Raw genomic sequence first — 22,124 nt, 5'->3', positions numbered from 1 at the left:
TAGGTGAGGTATCTTGAGATCATTAAAATGTAAAATAAGAAAGGTCTTGAATATAAGCTTGGGGGTATAATGCTGGTTCCTTCAGAAGCTCATGGTTGACTGCAGGCAAGTACTCTATGTAGATGAGCTATTTTTAAAACATTCCCTGCAGGGGCTAGAGAACTCTCTCACTGTTGCTCTTGCAAAAGACCTGGGTTCAGTTCCCACCACCCACCCACATGGTGGCTCACAACCATCTGAACTCTAGTTGCAGGGATCTGATTCCCTCTCCTGACCTCCATGGGCTGCACATACATACATGCAGGCAAAACACACATACATGTAGAATAAATAAAAGTTTTTTTTTAAAAAAAAAAATTAAATGTCCTATGATGTGAATAGAGCTGCCTCAGTTACAGCGTAGCTTAGCTCAAAGGGTTTGGGGCCAACCATTCCCAGTGTGTACACACAGATACACAAGCATATACAGAAACATGCATGTATATAAACTCAAACAGAAACATGCCCAAATCCACATACATGTATACAAACACATACATATATTCTTATAGACAACACACACACATGCACAAGCACGGGGTCTCTGGGTTATTCTTTTTGGTCTTGTTTAACTATTTGGATTTAATCCATTGCACTAATATTTTTATTGAGTGCTTATGGTGTGACAAACACCAAAACAATGGACTTTAGGTTCTGAAAGGAATATGCAACTTGGTGTTTCTTGAGGGAAAGGGGTAGTGCAGGAGAGAGACTTACAGACGTCCCCTGAGGAGATTTTGGAAATTCTAGGAAGGTGTAATGAAGGAGACCTCTAGGAAATACATAAGCAGAAAGAGTCATCAGAAGAAATAGTTGCATTTCGTTTTGTTTTGTATAGCTTTGCTTTCTAAGGTGTTTGGTTTTTGTTTTTTGTTTTGTTTTGTTTTAAGATGTGGTCTCTCTGTGTAGGACAACCAGGAGGCTTTCCTAGAACTCATTTTATAGAGCAGGCTAGCCATAAACTCATAGAGATCCTCCTGTCTCTACCTCCCAAGTGCTGGGATTAAAGACGTGTGCCACCATGCCCAAGGGAAATGGGTTTGAAGTGAATCTGAGACAAGAGAAGGGGTGAGGCCATTGTGCCCAGGTAGTCAAGATGTGGTTTGGGTGCCAGAAATGGAACAATCTGAGGAAGCCACAGAGGATGGTGAGATGGGAGGCCAGGGGTCTGCCTGGGCCACCTCTCCTGGGCAGTAGCAACTTTGGAAGGTAGTGAGTCTTGCAGCTTAATAGTGAAGTGAATGAAGTATTAAAATCCAGTATGTTCCCATGCACTGGACAGTGGACGGCCCCACACCATGCACATACAGACAGTGAATGGCCCCCACATATTGCATGTATGGGCAGTATTAATTGGACTTAGTGGGTTGTCAAAGGAAAAAAAAACGATGAGGTGCTAGAGAGATGGCTCAGTGGTTAAGAGCACTTGCTGCTCTTGCAGAGAATCTGGGTTCAGTTCCCAGTGCCCACATAGCAGCTCATAACCATTAATAACTCCAGTTCCAAAGGATTCATCACCATCTTGTAACCTCTTGTAACCTCTACAGGCACAAAGCATAGGTGTGGTGCATTTACATACATGCAGCCTCATACGCCGAAAACAAAAATCAATCATCTTAAAAAGACGTGAAGTTAGGAGGGACCTGTTAGAGAAGGATACAAAGGGATTGGGGAGGGAAATGGAATGGACAATTTTCATTACATACATACATACATGAAATTCTCAAGAATAAAGGAACATATAGCCAGACAATGGTGGCACATGCCTTTAATCCCAGCAGTCAGGAGGCAAGAGGCAGACAGATCCCTGAGGTCAAGGCCATCCTGGTCTACAGAGCAAGTTCCAGGATAGCCAAAAAGAAGGTCTACACTGAGAAACCCCCTGCCCTACCCATGCCCCTCAAATACACACACACACACACACACACACACACACACACACACATATATATATCTCCAACATGTGCTGTTTAAAGAGCTCTTTAGAGCAGAAGCTTGCAAACACAGGGAAAGCCTGTTATCCACCATCATCCAAGCCACTCCAGGCTGTTCTCTGGGAGACTCTTCCGTGGCTCCTGCTTCTTCCGTGGCTCCTGCTTCTTCCGTGGCTCCTGCTTCTTCCGTGGCTCCTGCTTCTTCCGTGGCTCCTGCTTCTTCCGTGGCTCCTGCTTCTTCCGTGGCTCTTGCTTCTTCAGTGGCTCCTGCTTCTTCCGTGGCTCCTGCTTCTTCCGTGGCTCCTGCTTCTGCGTATTGAACACAGACCATTACTGCTTTAGGAATCTAGTAGTCAATTGGAATACCAGGGCATTCTGGGAACAAATTGCCTGGAAAATGGCTCTTCTCTCCTTATCATCCACCCTTCTCTCTGTAGCCTGCCTTCAAAGGCCTCACGATCACCGACCTGCCTGTGTGCTTACAACTGAACATCATGCAGAGGCTGAGTGACGGGCGGGACCTGGTCAGCCTGGGCCAGGCAGCCCCAGACCTGCATGTGCTCAGTGAGGACCGGCTACTGTGGAAGAGACTCTGCCAGTACCACTTCTCAGAGAGGCAGGTCAGTGAAGCCCAGTGGCCTGCCCCTTTGTGTTCCCTGCCCTGTCCCATCCTTCTCCAGCATGCAGTAGACCACCCCCAACAATAAAACTATTTTCATGGCTGCTTCACAACTGTAATTTTGCTACTGTCATGAATCGTAATGTAAACATCTGTGTTTTCCATGGTCTTAGGAGAGCCCTGTAAAAGGGGTGTTTGACCTCCATGGGAGGTCAGGACCCACAGGTTGAGAACCATTCGTCTGAGGTGTTTTTAAGTCAATGTGAGGTTTTTGCCTTTTTGGTTTCTTGTTGTCATCATTGTCTTGATAGAGAAAAAATAAGTTCTTAAACCAGATTATATTTTATGGCTCACTCCAAAATTTTATACATCACTATTGCCTCTTTAAAAAAGGGGGGGGGGCATTTTACGATGCTTTATATTCAAGCACTTTTATAAACATTACTTCCTTTTATCCACCCACCAAGGTAGGGTAGATATTGTCATGCCCACTTCTAACAGGCAAAGAGACCAAGGCTACAAATGAGCTGTATATTTAAATTATTGCCTCTCAGGGTTTGACAACTGGCCCTACATTTGAATTGGACCTGTGGAGACCTTATAAATGTGTTCTTCCTCCTCATGCTGCCTCAGGGTTGTTTCTCCAATTCTTCATAGATGTGGGTTCATCCAGCAGGCTCTATTCATGAACCCACGGATGCTTCGATGTAAAATACAGCCACCACCGTGCTAATAACTGTGTCTTCGTAGAAATTATCACTCAAAGAAAACATTGAAGTGGCTTGTGGGAATAACCTAAGCTTTGAAGGAGCAGCCAGGAGCACCATAAAAACAGTCACTAGGAAAGGAATCATAGCTGCCTGTTTGTTTGGAGAGCTGGGTACACAGCACAGTGGGTTAGTGGGGAGAGCTAAGAAAATGTTGCTTTATAACAACATTTTGACAGTTTTCTTCCCTGGGTATGATAGGGTCCCTGTAAAATGTAGGGAGAAAGAGTGAGAGCCTATCTTTTCAGAACCAGAAAGCCCCAGACTATCATCTTGGTGAAGTCTTCTGAATTCACGTTTCTCCATTTCTTTTTTTTTTTTTTTTTTTTTTTTTTAGATTCGCAAGCGTTTGATCTTGTCTGACAAAGGGCAGCTGGATTGGAAGAAGATGTATTTTAAGCTTGTACGATGTTACCCAAGAAGAGAGCAGTATGGGGTCACCCTGCAGCTTTGCAAACACTGCCACATTCTCTCCTGGAAGGTACCATATCTGTGCTGGCTAGTGCTCTGATTAACTTCACACAAGCTAAAGTCATTTTGGAAGAGGGACCCTCGATTTAGAAACTGTCGCCGCCTAACTGGCCTGTGGCAGTCTCTAGATTGGTGATTGACCCAGCTGACTGTGGGCAGTGCTACTTCTTAGCTGGTGGTCCTGGATGCTATAGCAAAGCAGGCTGGACAGGCTATGGGGAGCAAGCCAGTAAGCAGTGAGTGTCCCTTTGTGGCCTCTGTTTCAGTCCCTGCCTCCAGGTTCCTGCCTTGAGTTCCTCCCCTGATTTCCCTGAGCCAGACCCTAAGAGGCAGCAGTGCCAACAACATGAGGTTGTTCCTTCCTATCTCAGCCCCCAACTTATGAAGAGAGTAAAGCTCACTCAGCAGGGTAGGAAAAGGAACTCAAAGATCTTCATTTCCCCCACCCCTTATATTGATTTCTCTCTGAGACCCCGTTCACCATCTGTCTTTGTGTGCACAGGTACTTACATAGGCAAGCACTAATTCTTTAGCTTCACAGTGCTGTGGAATTCTTTGGGGGTGGAGGATAATCTTTGAATGTGCTCTGTTTTCGTATACATCTATCTGTGCAGATACACATATGCACATATGAGCGCATTGAGGCCAAAGGTCACAGACTCCTGTTTTTCTCAATAGTTCTCCACATTTTAATTTTTTTTTCCTTTGAGTGAACCAGGAGCTCACCAGTTGACTAGACTATTTGACTTGTTTGACTAGTTGACAGTTTGACTAAACCAGTGAACTCCAGAGATCCACCTATCTCAACCCCAGTGCTAGGGCTTCAGATGCATAGCTCCATGCCCAGCTTTTGTGTGGGTACTGGGAATCCAAACTCAGGTTCTCATGGTCACACACCAGTCACTTGCCCCACTAACTGCTTTCCCCAGACCCTTAATTCAGTGACATTCTTTTGTTTTTAAGATATATTAGTACTTTTAATCACATACATACATACATACATACATACATACATACATACATGTTTACTTGTGGTTATGCGAATATAGGGTCCGTATATAGAGCACTGTCAGGATGTCAGCTACCTTGGAGCCAAAGTTACAGGTGATTGTGACCCAGGTACAAGACCTGAACTTGAGTCTCCTGAAAAAGCAGTGCATGTTCTTACTAGACTATAGTGTAGGCTCCAGCCCCTGTAGTGGCATTCCTGATAGAGAATTGTTAAAGTGAGTTACAGCACCAGGGAGCTGCCCCAGAGAACTCAGACCTAACTATGATGCTCTCTCTAGGGCACTGACCATCCGTGCACGGCCAACAACCCAGAGAGCTGCTCCGTCTCACTTTCCCCTCAAGACTTTATCAATTTGTTCAAGTTCTGAATAATCCCAGCACACGACAACACTTCAGAAGGCTTCTAATTGGATGGCTGGGAGTCGGGACACTTCATTTGTAAATAGTGTACATTTTAAGCATTGGCTTGAAACTGCGGGGGATACGTCATTGAGGAGACGTTGGCGGGGAAGAGATGCAGTTGCCGATGGAAATTTACAAATGTGAATTCCACATGAGAACTGGTACAGAAAAGCAGAAATACTGTAAATAGACTTTTTATTTTCCCTAACGATTTGCAAGCAAGACTATAAAGGCAAGAACTCTATGTCAGCCATGGAAACGGAGTCCTCTTGAGTTCCCTAGGAAGAAAAAGGCAAAAAGCTCAAAAACAAGATGGAACACTCTGTTTACAATGTGAAAATGTTGTTAAGACAAAAATAAGGAAGAAGGAAGATGAACGCTGTCATTGAGAAACCCTTGGGCTTTGGGTTTGGATTCGGGGTTTGTTTTCAGCAGGCCAAGAAGTATATCCACCTGAAATCTGCACGGGCTTAAGTCCTTATCCTATGAAGATGCCACACAATGGTCTACCTCTAAAAGCATAGCGTGTTCTCTGGCAACATACTTTATCTGGGAGGCAATGTCTGTGTTTCATGTAAGTTCTATACTCTGTGAAGTGATCTAAGATGGGAAGGCTGTTAGGAAAAAAAAAAAAAGCCCTCTCTTGGTTCTGACTTCCTGTCCCCCCAGTCCCTCTCAGTCCCTGCACCTCTTCTCCTTTCATGTTGTCACTCCTGTAGGGAACCGGGAGGCCAGCTAAAGAACAGCAGAAGTCATGAAGAGAGAATTAGGCACCTGTGCATGCTCAGAACTTTCCATTTAACTCTTCCTTCTTCTAGCCTGACTTCTAGGCTTGTCCGGGCTTCCTTGAGTGTCTTCATGGATAAGTGGATGTCTGGGACCTTAGGAGAGCCCAAGAACTGAGGCTTGAGAGACACAGTTTCTCACACTAGCCAGTTAAACATTCTGCCAGCTGCTGTTTCCCCTCGGCAGGCCAATGAGCTGAGGCACTGTCTGTTCTGTAGGCCCAGCATCCAACTCAAGTCACCCTGAACCGGGACTTTTTCACAAGCATGATTTCAAAGAAAGCCTGATAGATGTGTTCGTCTTAAACTTGTTTCAGGACTGAGTTAGAGCAAAGATAAAGAGTCCCGGGGGTTCTTGTGAGACAGAGACATGAACACTGTGGAAGAAAGGAGAAGGAGATCTCAGGGCTTAAGGAGTTAATTCCTGGGGTGGGGGAAATGTTTTTATATTTTACTTTTTACAGATTGTTGCTTTTCTACAATGTACATATATTTGCAATTGTATTTGCTGTTTTTTTTTTAAATCTCCAAATAAAATTGCCACTATGCATGCTCTTGGCAAACAAGCAGAAATAGGAATTTGTTCCATGTAAATGTTAAGGTGTGGTGTGACCTGAAGCATTGATGCGTGGGGTAGTCCTAGGAGGAGAGGAAAGATGGCTGAGCGTGAACAAGAACAAGGCCGGGGCAGTGAACACTTCTTCCTTCAGTCGTAGAGCACCCTCGGGTTGGTACTGTACAGGCGGATGGAGTCTGTGGGGCTCCCTGATTTGCAGGGTCTTACATCTGTGCTTACACCAGAAGTTCTCCATGTTTTCTTTATCAGCACCATCTCCTGGTGGCCAAATTAAGTTGAATTTAAAGGTTCGTAATGAGAAAAGGGATGTGTAAAAGAACAAGATTTCTTTTACATGGAAAAGTTAAAAGTCTAAAGCTGAACCTTGGAGATTACAAACATTGTAACAGAGAAGAGTTTCCTGTTTGCTTTGGGATTTTTGAAATCTTCTCCCCAGAAACAATTTTACATTAAGAATGTAGGGCCTTGGGGCTGGAGAGGTGGCTCAGCAGTTAAGAGCACTGACTGCTCTTCTGAAGGTCCTGAGTTCAATTCCTAGCAACCACATGGTGGCTCATAACCATCCATAATGAGATCTGATGGCCTCTTCTGGTGAGTCTGAAGACAGCTACAGTGTACTTACATATAATAAATAAATAAATAAATAAATAAATAAATAAATAAATAAATAAATAAATCTATCTTTAAAAGAAAAAGAATGTAGGACCTAGGTGGAAGGAAGGAAGGAAGGAAGGAAGGAAGCAAGGAAGGAAGGAAAGCAGGCAGGCCTGCCGCCACAGTGATTCTGAGTGACAGTGTTGAGGTTAGGGGATCGTGGCCTTTCACATGTCCTCAGCCTGCTCTGTGGTGCTTTTCAGAGATGGGAACTTGTAGGGACCTTGGGGTTTACAGGTCCGTCAACTTTGCCAGCTTTGAACTGCCAGCGCAAAACTAGTTAGCCAGTCTTACAGATAGGCAGCAGTACCCAAAGTCATATAGCATCCATACACCCCAGGCAACAATGTAAAATGGCCCTTACCCCAAGCAGCAAGGGCACAGCTTCTTGAAATATTTAGTAGGTGCTTGCAGGTTCTCCATGACCCTTGGTGTCATTGGATATGGTATGTGACACAACCGAAGAATCGTTTGACGGATGAAGAAGAGGAAAGGAGCATGTATTGGTCGCTGTCACTGGCTGGTAGAAAACAGGAAGGATGTGGAAGGTGGAGAGGGAGTGGGAGAGGTGTAGAAATGATGTATCTTTGATGCTGTTTAGGGTGGGAGCAACAGAGAGAGGAGGGCAAGCAAGATACCCATATTAGGTCATGGCCAGAGCCTCATATTCAAGTACTGGGAGTTAAAAAGAAAAGCTCTTAGGACATTAATAGTCTATAGAATTCTTGGCAAACCCATGCAGGACTCCCAGACTTAAAACACAAAACCTAAGAATTCCTGACCCAGAACTGCTAGTACAAAAGCAAGAGGGGTGTGGCTATAGAAGTTGCTGAGAGAATTGGGACTGTGTATCTCTCTACTGGACCTGACTCCCCTCCTTTGCATGTTGAAATGCAGAACTAGAGTTATACCCACTTTGAAGTGATTCAGAATCCAGAGAAGGAAAAGAGTTCTGTCCAAGCAAACCAAGGGAGATGGTCACTGGTGACTTTACTTTGGAGCAATCAGCTGAGAGTCTCTGAATGAGAACCATCGTGTGTGTGTGTGTGTGTGTGTGTGTGTGTGTGTGTGATACAACTGAAGTTTAGGAATGCTCCTTTTATAGCCAGAATCAGTAAAAGAAAATCTCACTGTCACTGTCAGCTAGACCATGTCGCTACTACCATTGCTTCAAGTGGGTATCTCAGTTGAACGGGAGGGAAAAGGTGACAGACAGAAAGGAACAGACATTACACAGTGGGCTCTCCAGCCCACCAGCTGAGAGGGGCTTTCTGGTTAGTGATGATCAACTTCAGGTGGCACTGGTTTAGAGGAGACATTTTTAAGGGACAAAGTTTCCACCACAAAAGCTTTCAACGGAAGAGCCGATCTAATTGTGACCATGAAGCCAGCTGATGGGTGACCACACAAACCCTTCCCCGGGAGGCATTTGCTGTTGACACAGGCTCCTTATTTCTGCCGCTTCATACGGGAGAAAAAAAAAGAGTGGGACTTTGATTTGTCTAAGCAGTTGGTATGATTCACAGAGAGATAAATCATCACAGGAGATGGTTAGCAGTGTATGGTTCTCGGCTTCAACGCATTGTTTATTATAAAACATGCACCTGGGTTTATATTTTTCTGCCTGGTTATAAAGCAATAACATCTTGCTATGCAAACACTAAATTTCATGTGTGAATTTTCAACTGTGATTTTATGTGTGCATTTTTTAAACTAAACTCTATCATTTTTCTATGTTGACATCTGTTGTTGGTTTGGTTTTGTTTTGTTTTTAATCTGTTTCCAACTATCTGAGTCTGTGAACCATCTCTCCTGACTGGATGCTGGCTTGAAACCTGTTAGTGCTTAAACAGACTCAGAAACAACCCTGGACCTCTGGGGCAAACGCAGGGGTGTTACTCTTTGATATATCATGGGCCCTCTGTGGCTTCAACAAACAAAGTCATAATTCCTCTAAATTCTGTGTTTTCTGTAAATATTTTCTTCTTCTCAGCTCTGCTAAAATGGGGGTGGGGGGGGGGGGGGAGAGAGAGAAACTCCTATCCCAGACTTTAGACCAAAAGGGGTTGTTAGAGAGTATGGACTCTGGCATTTCTGCATTTGAAGATGAGGAAGCCTTTCCAGAATTGGGGGTACAGAGGCTTTCTCTGTGCTTCCTGGGAGGTCAGCAAGAGGGTTGAACAGAAACCTGAAGCTTCCTGATGCCAGAGCTCTTGAGCCCACCTCTCCCCCAGCACCTTGTGGACGTGTGTAAATTCATGACACCCACTGTAATGCCTCCCAAGATCTTCACTGTGGGAGGCATGGGAGGTGATCCCATGATGGGCTCCTGCCACAAAATCTTCCAAACCTTTTAAGTCTGATTCCTGCTGGAGAAGTTAGAGTCCCTCTTTCATTTTCATACCCTCTTACTCTGCTGTGAGTGCCACATTCAGCTGAGCACCACCTGCTTCCTAAGACGTAACCAGTGTGCTGGGGAGATGGCTCAGTTGATAAAGTGCCTGCAGTGTAAGTGTGAGGACCTGAATTCAGGTTCCAGCATCTGTGTAAGAGCCAGGCAGGAACTTAAGTGCAAGGCGGGGCAGGGGTGGGGATAGGTTCATTGACCAACCAGTCTTAAGAATGAAGTGGTACCCAGGCTCATTGAGAGATCCTGTCTCAAAAAATAAAAATGGACAGAGATCTAGGGATGCACCCAACATCTGCCGCAACCTCCCAAGTCATATGCGTGTGCACAGAAATCCCCAGATCTTTCTTCTCCCCTGAAATGCAAAGGTACATTTAAACTATCCATCCTCTTTCTTGCCCGTCTTTTGGCAGTGAGCCCTGCCATAACATAAGATCCAGTGAGGAGCAGTTCAGCCAGGTTGGACAGTGATCCATTCTGTTCATCCTTGTTTGTAATAAGCAGAATTTATCCTGTAAGGCAAGGGGTGGTGATAGCCATAATTTTTGTCGGCTGGGCTTTTTTCAAAGTGTCCTTGAATTCAGCAAGCAAACCTTCTTTGAGAAAGCTCTCTAAACTTAGTCTCTCTCCATTTGGCTGGAAATAATGGATGGCCACATCCAAACTCCAAATTTCTGGATGTGTCATATGCCTCAGCACTACAGAATCTGACTCTCTCTTTGAGTATAGACATGCGTGTTAACTATGCACAGGGCTGTTTAACAGATGGCTCCAATCCCTGCTCCATACTTGGGAGCCTTTGGTTCCATCTTTATACCAAATGCCAATCACACTGGCTACAGAGAGTGTATTATAGTCTGTGTCTAAGCTTAGAAGCTTTAAATGTATGTTTTAAAGAAAAAATACTAGAGTGGGTTGAACACTTTAACTAAACTTGGAAGGTTGGACAGATTATGTGCAAAGATGATTGTTTGTTTAATAATGAATAATCTGAATCCTGTATAACTTATTTGCACACCTTTCTTGCATGATGAACTGACATTTTTATAGTTGTTTGTATAAGACAGTGGCATATTTTTGTAAACATTTTTTTGACACTGAACTTCAATAAATGTTTTTCCTACAACACACCCTGGTGTATTTTTGATGTGTGTCGATTCAACTCAGCTTTGTATTGTAATGAGTATGTTTATCTTTCGTCTTTGAGACTTATTATGTTCCTGCGCCCAGGAATTTGTTAACAGCGATTATGAGAGTTCCTGGGAATACATAGAAAAATAAGCTTGTGGCTAAATACCAACCAGAGTCCAAACTACACTGCTCTGTTTGAATAGGGTATTTCCGTGTGTTGACTATATTGTAGAATGATTGGGAGAAAGTGGATTCTGAAGTCATTATCATTTATTTACCAATGAACCTTTACAGAACAGTTAGTGTTTGCTAGATCTATGCAAAGCACTGAGAACAGGATGGTGAACATGACCGACATGGTCTCTGCCTTGATAGATTTCAGATTCTGACTAGAGAGACAGATGCTCGCGCGCGCACACACACACACACACACACACACACACACACACACACACACGTGTACACACACACATGCACGCAAGAACAAACAGCAAGCAAATGGAAGCAGCTTGCCAGGAGTGTTCTGAATAGAAGAGGCCAGCGTTGTTTGAGGCAGGCTGAGCAGAGGCTTTGCTGAGGTGCGTGCTGTCAGTCACACAGCCTCAGAAGAAGGAGGGTTAAAATGTTTCAGAGAGCAAGAGGTTAGCACCACGGACCCAGCTCTTACGTGTAGTGTGGTCTGCCATAGCTCTACATAACTCCCTCTGTTGTGGTCTCTAAGATGTCGTTAGTAAGATGTCAATGCAAGAAACACAGTTCTCACCTCAAAGGGGAGGAGAGACAGTTTATTCTGGACCAGATATGGTGACCATTGGTCCAGGAACACAGATCTAATTGACACCAAATCCCATGCTCCAACATGTCTGCAGTCTCATGAAGCTGTTATAGTCTCACTAACAAATAAAGTCATGAATCAACACGTTTTTCAAATGCATTGAAGTCGGGTGGGCAGGTTACAGCAAAATGGAGGAAATCCTGCTCTGGGCTTCAGATGCTGCCCAACGGCGTTCTTAGTTTGGGGACTGGTAAACACTAGAAGAGGCTGTTCCTGCATTCCAAAGGACTTATCTAATGCCTATAAAGATGTCAGGACACATACAGAGATGGGTAGTAAATGGTCAGTAAGAAGCTAAGGACCACTTTAAAAATGGATGAAGACTTGCAACATTCTAACCTCCCTGCCACAGTGGGTTCTGATCAACCTAATTTTGTAATCAATATTGCTCTCCAGGAACTCTCATCCACATTGCAGTTGAGAAATATACTAGTTACTGTTCTTGTTGTTGTGAGCAAATATCTGAGCAGAGCAATTTAAGGTAAGAAGGGTTTATTTCACCAGGCAGGGGTGGCACATGCCCTTAATCCCAGCACTTGGAAGGCAGAGGCAGGTGGATTTCTGAGTTGAAGGCCAGCCTGGTCTACAGAGTGAGTTCCAGGACAGCCAGGGCTACACAGAGAAACCCTGTCTCGAAAAACCAACCAACCAACCAAACAAACAAACAAACAAAGAAGGGTTTATTTCAGCTGACACTTCCAGAAGGGACACAATCCATGCAGCAGGAAATGCCATGCAGGCATAACCCTGAGGCAGCTGGGAAACAGCAGGTAGGAAGGAAGGAAGGCCAGACTTCAACACTTTTAGGCCAGCTCTTAGTGGCCTGCTTCCTCTAGCCAGGGTCCACCACGCCCTAAAGGTTTCATAAGCATACAAAACACTGTTACCAGCTGTGTACTCAAGAGTTCAAATGCACGAGCCTACAGGAGACATTTCATGTTCAAGACAGGGAAAGGCTTACCAAAATCAGAATATATGTAATATTGGGGACTGACAATAATAGGAATTCAAGAGACGTTAGCTATCTTTTTTTTTTTTAAAGATTTATTTTATGAGTACACTGTAGCTGTCTTCAGACACACCAGAAGAGGGCATTCGACTCCATTACAGATGGTTGTGAGCCACCATGTGGTTGCTGGGAATTGAACTCAGGACCTCTGGAAGAGCAGTCAGTGCTCTTAACTGTTGAGCCATCTCTCCAGCCTCGACGTTAGCTATCATTATTGTTCACTGAGCAACAAGAGTTTAAGACCTGAGTCGGGAACTCTCTGATTGCCTGTGGCTTGCTTGGGCTCCCTACCCATGGATCTTTTACTTAACCCCCTAAATTCAAAACTTGAATTTTGAAATGCACCCCAGTCCTGCCACTAATTCTCCTTCAAAAAAATGACATAAGGGCTGGAGTGCTCAGAGGTTAAGAGCACTGACTGCTTTTTCAGAGGTCCTAAGTTCAGTTCTTAGCAACCACAAGGTGGCTCACAACCATCTGTAATGGGAAGGATCTGATGCTGTGTTTCGGTGTGTCTGAAGAGATCGACAGTATACTCACATACATAAAATAAATAAATCTTATTTTAAAATGACATAAAAAATACAATTGGGAATAAAATAGTCACAAGAGGCAGATAGAGGGAGGGAACTGGGTAGGAGAGGGGATGGGAAGGGGAATGGGGGATGCTGGATCAGGTGTGGGGAGGGGCAAAAGGGATGGCCAGATGGCCATGAGAATGAATGAAAATCTGCAATTGATGGGGGTGGGAAGGTGAGGGGGGTGTCTCCAGGAAGACACAGAGACCTGGGGTGAGGGAGGAACCCAAGAATCAATGTGGGTGACCTTAGCTGTGATTCACAGCAGTGGGGATATGGAACCTGAAGAGTCTACCTCCTGTAGCCAGGCAGGAAACCCGGAGGAGAGATAGGGACACCAACCCACCCACAAAACTTTCAACCCCAAATTTATCTTGTCAAGAAATGCAGGAACAAAGGATGGAGCAGAGAGTGAGGGAAGAGCCACCCAATAGCCAGCCCAATGTGAGTCCCATCCCATAGGCAATCACCAGTCCCTGACATTATTAATGATACTGTTACGCTTTCAAACAGGAGCAAGTTGTTTTCTGAGAGGCTCCACCCAGGAACTGACTCAGACAGATGCAGACACCCACAGCCAAACAGTGGATGGAGCTTGGGGACTCTTAAGGAAGAATAGGAGGAAGGATGCAGCCCTAAAGGGATAGGAACTCCACAAGAAGACCCAACAGAATCAACCTGGACCCTTGGGGCTCTCAGAGACTGAACCACCAACCAAAGAATGTACATGGGCTGGACCTAGGCCTCCCTGCAAATATGTAGCAGATGTGCAACTTGGTCTTCATGTGGGTCCTGAACGTGGGAGGGGAACCCAAAAGTTGCTGCCTGTACATGGGATATGCTCTTCTAGCTGGGCTGCCTTGTCTGGACTCAGTAGGAGAGGAAGACATTTGCAGTGCCAGAGCAAGGAAAAGGGGTACCCAGGGGGTTCCCCACCTGCTTAGAGGAGAAGGGGAGTGGTAGGAGAAGGATTGTGGGAAGGAGTGACCAGGAGGGAGGCAGTGAGATGGACATAAAGTAAATAAGTAGAGGGGGGACAGCCTGGTCTACAAAGCCAGTCCAGGACAGCCAGGGCTGGTTACACCGAGAAACCCTGTCTTGAAAAACAAAACAAAACAAAACAAGTCGAATTGGGGGCTAGGAAGCAGCTCAGCAGTTAAAGCATTTGCTAACCAGGATAACTGGGGTTAGCTCCCCAGAACCCATGTGACTACCAAATGCCTCAGAAGGTGGAGACAGAATCACCAATCATGAACACGTGATCTAAGTACGGATACAGGAAGGGGAGTAGAGACAGTGGTATTTCAGGAATAAAATCTTTTTCTTTAAATAATATATGTATCAAAATAGAGATATAGATAAATATATATAAAGAGCAGCCAATAAGATGGCTCAGTAGGTAGATGTACTAGCCACCAAGCCCAGCATCCTGAGTTTGAGCCCTGGGATTCACGTGGTGGATGGAGAAAAGCAATTTCTGCAAGTTATCCATGCACTAAAGAAATCATTTTGGGGCTGGTGAGATGGCTCAGTGGGTTAGAGCACCCGACTGCTCTTCCGAAGGTCCAGAGTTCAAATCCCAGCAACCACATGGTGGCTCACAACCATCCGTAACGAGATCTGACTCCCTCTTTTGGAGTGTCTGAAGACAGCTACAATGTACTTACATATAATAAATAAATCTAAAAAAAAAAAAAAGAAATCATTTCGTTTTTCATTTTAAAGGCCATTTATTTATGCATTTATTTCTACATACACAGATAGAGGCAGCCCAGAGCTAGTCTCTCTCAGCCGCTGATTCACACAGCCTCCTAGAAAGAGGAGGGCGTGGAAAGTCAGAAGCAGGTGTCTCCAGGCACCGGGGACAGAAGGCAAAGGCCAGGGGGAGGGCACAATCTAGTGGCGACCAGAGGCCCTCAGCCAGCTGCCACATCCTGATGAACCAGACTTGGCAGATGCCAGTGACGGTGACAGCGGCCGTTCCCCACCCACGTGAAAGTGTGTGTGGCTCACCCTTCCTGCACTCCCCCAACTTGCCTTGGGTTGTTTTAATTATATTTTACAAGTCAGCCTTTTCTTCACTTCAGAATGATTCTACACAGCCCCTGTTTCCTTCCAAGAGGCAACAGAGCATCCAAAATACAGACTATAGAGTCAGCCAGCCCGGCCCTCTGGTTACGGTGGACAGTGTGCCAACCTGGGGTAGGCCTCAGTTCTCTCATCTGCAAAATGGGTGTGATGACGCAGTCTGTGATGGCACTCACAGAGAAGAGTGACTGAGTTGACACTTTCTGTGTGGTAAGATGCATCCCTGTGGTTGTCCAACTTGGGATAGGCTTTACAGAAGCACCCGTTGTGATTCACTAGGGTCCACTTGGTGTTCTCTGCTTAGTGTTATGGGCCTGAGAAAGACAAAGAGAAACAGCCAGCTCACGCCTCACCATAGTGCTAGTTTAAGCCAGTGGTATCAACCATTTTTTCAGAAAACATCTGTTTTAAACTGAAACCAGATTTATGTCTCAGGAGCTAAAAAGTTGCCTGAAACAGTAGATTTTACCTGAAAGTCATCAGAGGAAAGAAGTAGACTTGGAAAGAGCCGTATGATCTAGTTGGGAGCCAATACTTAAAAAGAAAATCATCTTTTCACATTTGTAGTCCAAACTGAGACCTCCCAGCAAGCTGCTCCCAATTGGCTCATCATGACGTGTCTGCTGAATGTGTGGGACTAAGTCCATCAAGTCAATCAGCCAATCAATCAATCAATCAATAAGTAAGTAAGTCATGTTACATAGCTCTGAGATGGAGAGGCCAGAGAGGAGCACTACGGCAGGAGAATTGTAAGTTTGAGGCCAACCTGGCAAGATCCTATCTCAGAGAAAACAAACTCGGTCATCCTAGCTCTCAGGCAGCTGAAGCAGGAAAGTGACAGCAACTTCAAATCTAGCCTGGGCTACATATGAGACCTGATATCAAAAAATTAACCAAGAAACAAAGAGATGGCAGATCATATTTGAGAGCCCCACATACTAGGGTAAAACTACGGAGATGTAAAGCAATATTTACAGTAATCCACAGTCTAATGGGAAGAAATAAAATATCACATTTTTTTCTCCTATTCAGAAGCTAGGTTGAACAGTGAGTGTGTGTGTGCACACGTGCGTGCGTGTGCATGTGTGCATGTGTGCGTGTGCGTGTGTGTGTGTGCATGCATGTGCATATGTGTTGAAAGTATATGGGGAACTATGGAGGAAAGGGGGTGACTAAAAGAGAAAAGGAGGGAGCTGGAGAAATGACTCAGCGGTTAAGAGCACTGACTGCTCTTCCAGGGGTCCTGAGTTCAATTCCCAGCAACCACATGGCAGCTCACAACCATCTGTAATGAGATCCGATGCCTCTTCTGGTGTGTCCGAATACTGCTACAGTATATATAAAATAAATAAATAAATAAATAAAAATTTCTAAATAAATAAATAAATAGAGAAGGAGAGATGAGGACAGATAGCAGAGGATAACAAGGGGACTTCTCTGAGGAGAAGGGGAGAGGCAATTGGGGGAAGGGATTAGTAAGAGTGAGGCTGGGAGGAGGGAGAGGGGCTGTGACCAGGATGTTAAGTGAATTTTTTTTAATTATTGAAAAGAATGATAATGGAGGGTAAATAAGACCATATAAATAGTTAATATATATAAAATGTCATAACGAAACCTACTATTCCTATGCTCACTAGAAAAAAATTAAAAAGAAAAATACTCTTCTGCAATCAGGTATACATGGTGTAGTGCAGCCACCCTGACATTTAACATGTTTACTGAGTCAGCTTTTCTGCACCCAGGTCCTCGTGCATGCACAGCATGGGGTGAAAGCAGCAAGTTCTCATAGGACTGTTGGTCACACTGAACAGAGGAAAGCTCCTTGCCAGGCGTGGTACACGCACCTCTAATCCCAGCAATGGGAAGGCAGAGGTCAGCTGGGTCTCTGTGAATTCAAGGACAATCGGTCTCCATAGTGACCTCCAAGAGAGCCAAGCTGCATAGAGAGACTATCTCCAGGGAGGAAAAACAAACAAACAAACCAACCAGAGAAGGGGAAGGAGGGGTGAGAGGGCAAGCAGGTGGGCACCTGAGACAGTAAACTGAGAAGTCCATCAATACTCAAGTTATTCGCCGATTTTGTATTGGGAGCTGAGGCACTGGCCTAGGCATGATAAATGCCTGATCTTCTAGATTCTGCTAACTGGGTTCTGGTTTTGTTTTGTTTTTTTAAGATTTATTTATTTACTTATTTATTATATATAAGCACACTGTAGCTGTCTTCAGACACACCAGAAGAGGGTGTCAGATCTCATTACAGATGGTTGTGAGCCACCATGTGGTTGCTGGGATTTGAACTCAGAACCTCTGGAAGAGCAGTCAGTGCTCTTAACCACTGAGCCATCTCTCCAGTCCCTGGGTTCTGTTTCATGTCACATTTTTTGAGAGGAGGAAGCTGAGGCCCTGGGGAACACGTAGAGCTCTCTCAGAGCACTCAGTAGCAGTGGGGTTCATTTAAACTGAGCCTATGAATGACCAGTATGCTGGGCCCTCCTGGGAATACAAAGACCCAAAGCAGGGACTGATAAAACATTGTCCTAAAATACCTCATGACTCAGTAATCTGGCTCTGACTTTAAAATTTTTAGATCAAACATCAGATTCTAGGGTCTGTAGCATGTACAAAGGGGCCTGCCCTGACACACTGAGTCTCCAGTCTTGCATCTGTTCCTCTTCTCAGATCACCGGCTGCCGCTTATCCAGGCTGCTGTTTGGAACTGGATGCCACACCCTTCAAAGGTGAATTTCCAGTCCTCGAAGCAAACATCGTGCTTGCTCATGATTTTATATAATCATCTCAGCCCCCAAAGAATGCTGGTTTATAGCTGCTGTCTTGTAGGCTGGATAGGAAAATGTGGACAACAGCCCCATCTGCCTGCGAAATAGAAGCAATCTCTAAAAAGCAGCCAACACTGTAGAGAAGCCATGCAAAACATACACTCGTAATAAATAATCAGACTCAGGCTACCCTGACTGGAACATGGCTGTGGCCTCATAAAGAGCATTGTCCCTAATTCGCAGTTTTATATTTAGTTGAATCGTTTCCCTATTTATAATATTCAGTAATTTTAATCAGTAAAATCTTGGTTCTGTTTTTCCTCCCTTTCTTCTCCCTTTTCCCCCCAACCCCCCCCCCCAGAGCCTTGCCAGTACTAGGCCATTGCTCTATCACTAGAATACTTGCCAAGATGTATTTTCCAACTTTTTCTATACTCGAGTTGAAACTATGTATTATAAGATTAGCAACTCACCAATGAAGTCGCCCGGATTATCACCATGCATACTTACTTCGCTGATCCCACATCATCTCATCTGCAAAGTCAGCCTTGCTGGTTACAGTGACATACATGCTCACGTGCCAGGGTGATTGGGACACTGCCTGCTGTAGATCCCCAGCGTTAATGACCTTAGCCAACTACATCGACTACATCCTCCATTGCCCCTCCCAGCTCTGCCCATACCTTTACCCAGTTTGTTAATCTCTCTTCCGACTATCCCATCAGAGTGCTGGCTTCCTTCCAGGACCTAGCGACCAGATTGTACCCTGACCTGCATTTCCAGCTTCAGTAGTCCCTAGGTCCCATATAAGCATGGGTCTTGCCAATCTCTTCAGCTACCAAACCTTTCTTGAGGAGTTGACATCCAAATCGCCCTGGCAAAGGACCCAGTATGAGGCGAAAGGCCCAGAATGCCCTCATCCTGCTATGCTCCAGACAGTCACCCTCGTTCAGGTCTTTGAATTTATCAAGTTCTTACCCTTAATCTCTGTGCCTTTATGGAGTCCCTTCTTCCTAGGCCCTTTCTCACTGCTAAATGTCACCTACTCAGAGATGACTTCCACCACTATATTGTGCAAAGTAAGATCTGGATGCACACACCATGGTTTAAATTTATTATTTTATCTTTTAATTCTTTTATAATGCCATTTAACTTATTATGTAACTATCTGAGTGTTTGTTTGTTTGTTTTTAATGTACTCTCTACTTGATTGCTAGTTCCTTAAGAAAAAGAAATGTGTCTCAACAGTCTTTGGGTGACTCTTACAAAGCATTTGTTACATGTGCTGTGTAGTTATGTCTTAGACTATTAGAAGCAACAGTTAGACTTTATTTTAGTGTGATCCGATTCCCATTGTTCATGAACTCCCAACCAGCTGTGACCCCGACTGTACTTCCATCATACTGCATGCAAAACGTTGAGTATAAACCATTTCAATAGAGATTTAGGAATGCTGAGCACCTGTCTCTTTCACAAGACAAAGATGAAAAACAGCATCCTTTGGTTGCTATGTGTAACTATTAACTGGAATTGTGATGTGTATTACGGACTAAGCACTACGATCAATTTACTTCAAAGCTCCCGTTCACTTCTCACAACAGCTCTATAGTCATAGATCATACTGTCCTTCTTTCCTTCTCCATTGCTGTGATAAACACCGTGACCAAAACTCAACTTGAGGAGGAAAGGGTTCATTTAAGCATATAACTTCCAGATCACAGCCCGACAGTGAGGGACCTCCGGCAGGAACCTAGAGATAGGGGCTGAAGCAGTAACCATGAGGGAATGCTGCTAACTGACTCGCTTCCCACGGCTTGCTCAGCTTGCTTTTTCTTGTGTAACCCGGGACTATCTGTCTAGGAGTGGCACCACCCACAGTGCCACATCAATTGTTAAGAAAATGCCCTACAGACCCACCCACAGGGCAGTCTGATGGAAGCGATTCCTCAGCTGAGGTCGTCTCTTCCCAGATGACCACGGTTTATGTCAAATGCTACCTAGGGCATCATACCATCTCTTGACGATTAATTTTGATTATCAGCTTGATAGCGAGGCACCTAGTAAAGCATAAAGCACACCCTCAGATCTGTCTGTTGGAGTCTCTCCAGAAACTATTAGCTCTTAAGGACACTGACCTGATGAAGGGATCCATCCTTTGGTGGAGTCATAGTAAAATGGCGTAATCAGGTTGTGATGAGAGGTGAGAGGCAAGGACTAGCTGGAAAAAAATAGGTCCCTGGGAGTATGTTCTTGGGAACATATCCTGCCCTGACCTCTTCCTGCCTCCCACTTCCTCTGCTTCCTGCCTACCATGACACGAACTACTCTTGACCTCTCTGCCATGGTGGACTGATACCCAGGAAACAGAGCTCAAATTTTCTTCTCTGAAACTGCTGCTGTCAAGTATTTTTTTTTTCTGAAAATTAATACATCAGCTAAGAACACAGATTTTAGAATCAGGATTTAAATGCACATGCAAACCCTTGCAAACTCTTCAACCTTAAGTTCCGTTTCTTCAGCTAGAAAATTAGTGAGTGGAATGGGTGTGGGGTGGGGGATGGGGAGAGGGTGGAAGAGCACCCTCTCAAAGGCTAAGGGGAGGGAAGATGGGGTGAAGAACTCTGGGGGGGGGATACTAGGAGGAGGGTCAACACTTGGAATGTAAATAAAATAATTTTTAAAAATCAGGGAAGGGAAGGGGAAGGGGAAGAGGAAGGGGAAGAGGAAGGGGAAGGGGAAGGAAAGAAAATTAGTATCATCATGGTAATCACAGGTTATGAGTGTTGCCAGTGTTAAATGCATATGCATATCCTAGTTAACATTAACTGTCACTGGACACAGCTCGGAATCACCTGAAAAATAGTCTCAATTGAGTAAATGGTTTTAACAGGTTGTTCTACGGGCATCTCTCTGATGGAGTGTCTTGACTGCAAATGGATGTAGAAGGCACAGCCCACTGTGAGCGGCACTATCCCCTGGACAGGAGGACCTGGGCTGTGTAAGAAAGCTAGCTAAGTATGAGGCGGCGATTGGGCAAGCAAGGAGCATTCCTCTAAGGTTTCTGTTTGAGTCTCTCTGCCCTAACTTTACTCAGTGATGGGCTGTGACCTGCAAGTGTAAGCCACACAAACACTCCTCCCCTCAGTTGTTTTGGGGCGGAGAGTTTTATCACAGCAACATAAACAACAGGATGTAATGATGTAACACTTATGTTTAGCTCAGTGCTTGGCACATAGAAAGTGTCTCCGTGGGGTGATGTTAGTTACCTTGTCACAAACTGGCCTTCAAGGGCCTTCTGATGAGATAACACACCATACTGCTTCCAGCACAGAGAATGAGTGAGTCACCCAGCAGAGCTCCTCCTTGAGGAGGTCAGAGTCAATCTGCTAGGAACTCATCCTTGGAATCCAGAAGAAGCCGGTAAACGCATTCCTCCAAACGACTGTGTGCAGTTTATGGTCCAAGCACCACCATAAAATCACGTTCCCATTTCCTTTTTTGAAATAGCTATCTGTGTTCCCTGAGAGAAGCCCTGAATTTCTATAGTTCCTGAAATGTCCCCAAATTCTCTGGAGAGAAGGCATGCATTTTTTTAAAACTAGGCTGAACTTCAAGAGGAAAAGCATGAGGTTAAATTCCCTGAAGCTATGACAGTGTAACTCATTTCCTGTTTTGCTCAACTGTCTAGACAGATCTCATAAGCATTAGGTTAAAAAGAGCAGGTTACATATGAATGTGGCCACAGGGAGATTGCAGGCTTGTACCTTTGTCTAGCGACTCCCCTGAAGCAGGGTGTTTCCCCTTTGCTACGACTCTTTCCATTAAGCCCTAAGAAGCTGTCTTTCTTTATATATAGTTTTATTTATTATGCATATATATATATATATATATATATATATATATACACACACACACACACACATATAAATTGTTTGGTTGGTTTTTGGTTTTCTGAGACAGGGTTTCAAACAGCCATAGCTGTCCTGGAACTCACTCTATAGACAATCAGGCTGGCCTCAAACTTAAAGAGATCAGCCTGC

The 22,124-nt window shown here is 44.6% G+C and overlaps 1 protein-coding gene and 1 long non-coding RNA gene across 4 annotated transcripts in view; one reads left to right on the top strand and one right to left on the bottom strand.

Annotated features, from left to right (window-relative positions):
* Fbxo32 (F-box protein 32) overlaps window positions 1-10,796 on the top strand; it is a 39,014-nt gene extending 28,218 nt beyond the window's left edge. The window contains exons 7-9 of the mRNA NM_026346.3: window positions 2,411-2,593; window positions 3,697-3,840; window positions 5,120-10,796. Coding sequence (NP_080622.1) covers window positions 2,411-2,593; window positions 3,697-3,840; window positions 5,120-5,209 — 417 coding nt within the window. The 3' untranslated portion in view covers window positions 5,210-10,796. The remainder of the gene's footprint in view (window positions 1-2,410; window positions 2,594-3,696; window positions 3,841-5,119) is intronic.
* Window positions 1,935-20,547, bottom strand: Gm36112. 3 transcript variants are annotated; one of them, XR_003951636.1, is made up of 3 exons: window positions 20,220-20,547; window positions 18,595-18,688; window positions 1,935-2,282 (listed from the first exon to the last, which is right to left on the bottom strand). It is a non-coding gene; the product is annotated as a predicted gene, 36112 (long non-coding RNA). The 3 variants fall into 3 exon arrangements; XR_875356.3 differs by lacking the exon at window positions 1,935-2,282 and adding an exon at window positions 14,937-15,621 and having other exon boundaries at window positions 18,558-18,688; XR_875355.3 differs by lacking the exon at window positions 1,935-2,282 and adding an exon at window positions 14,937-15,621.
* Window positions 20,548-22,124: the final 1,577 nt, after the last annotated feature.

This window comes from Mus musculus, chromosome 15 (assembly GCF_000001635.26).
Source record: "Mus musculus strain C57BL/6J chromosome 15, GRCm38.p6 C57BL/6J".
Lineage (NCBI taxonomy): Eukaryota > Metazoa > Chordata > Mammalia > Rodentia > Muridae > Mus > Mus musculus.
This window is presented reverse-complemented; position numbering and strand designations above follow the sequence as displayed.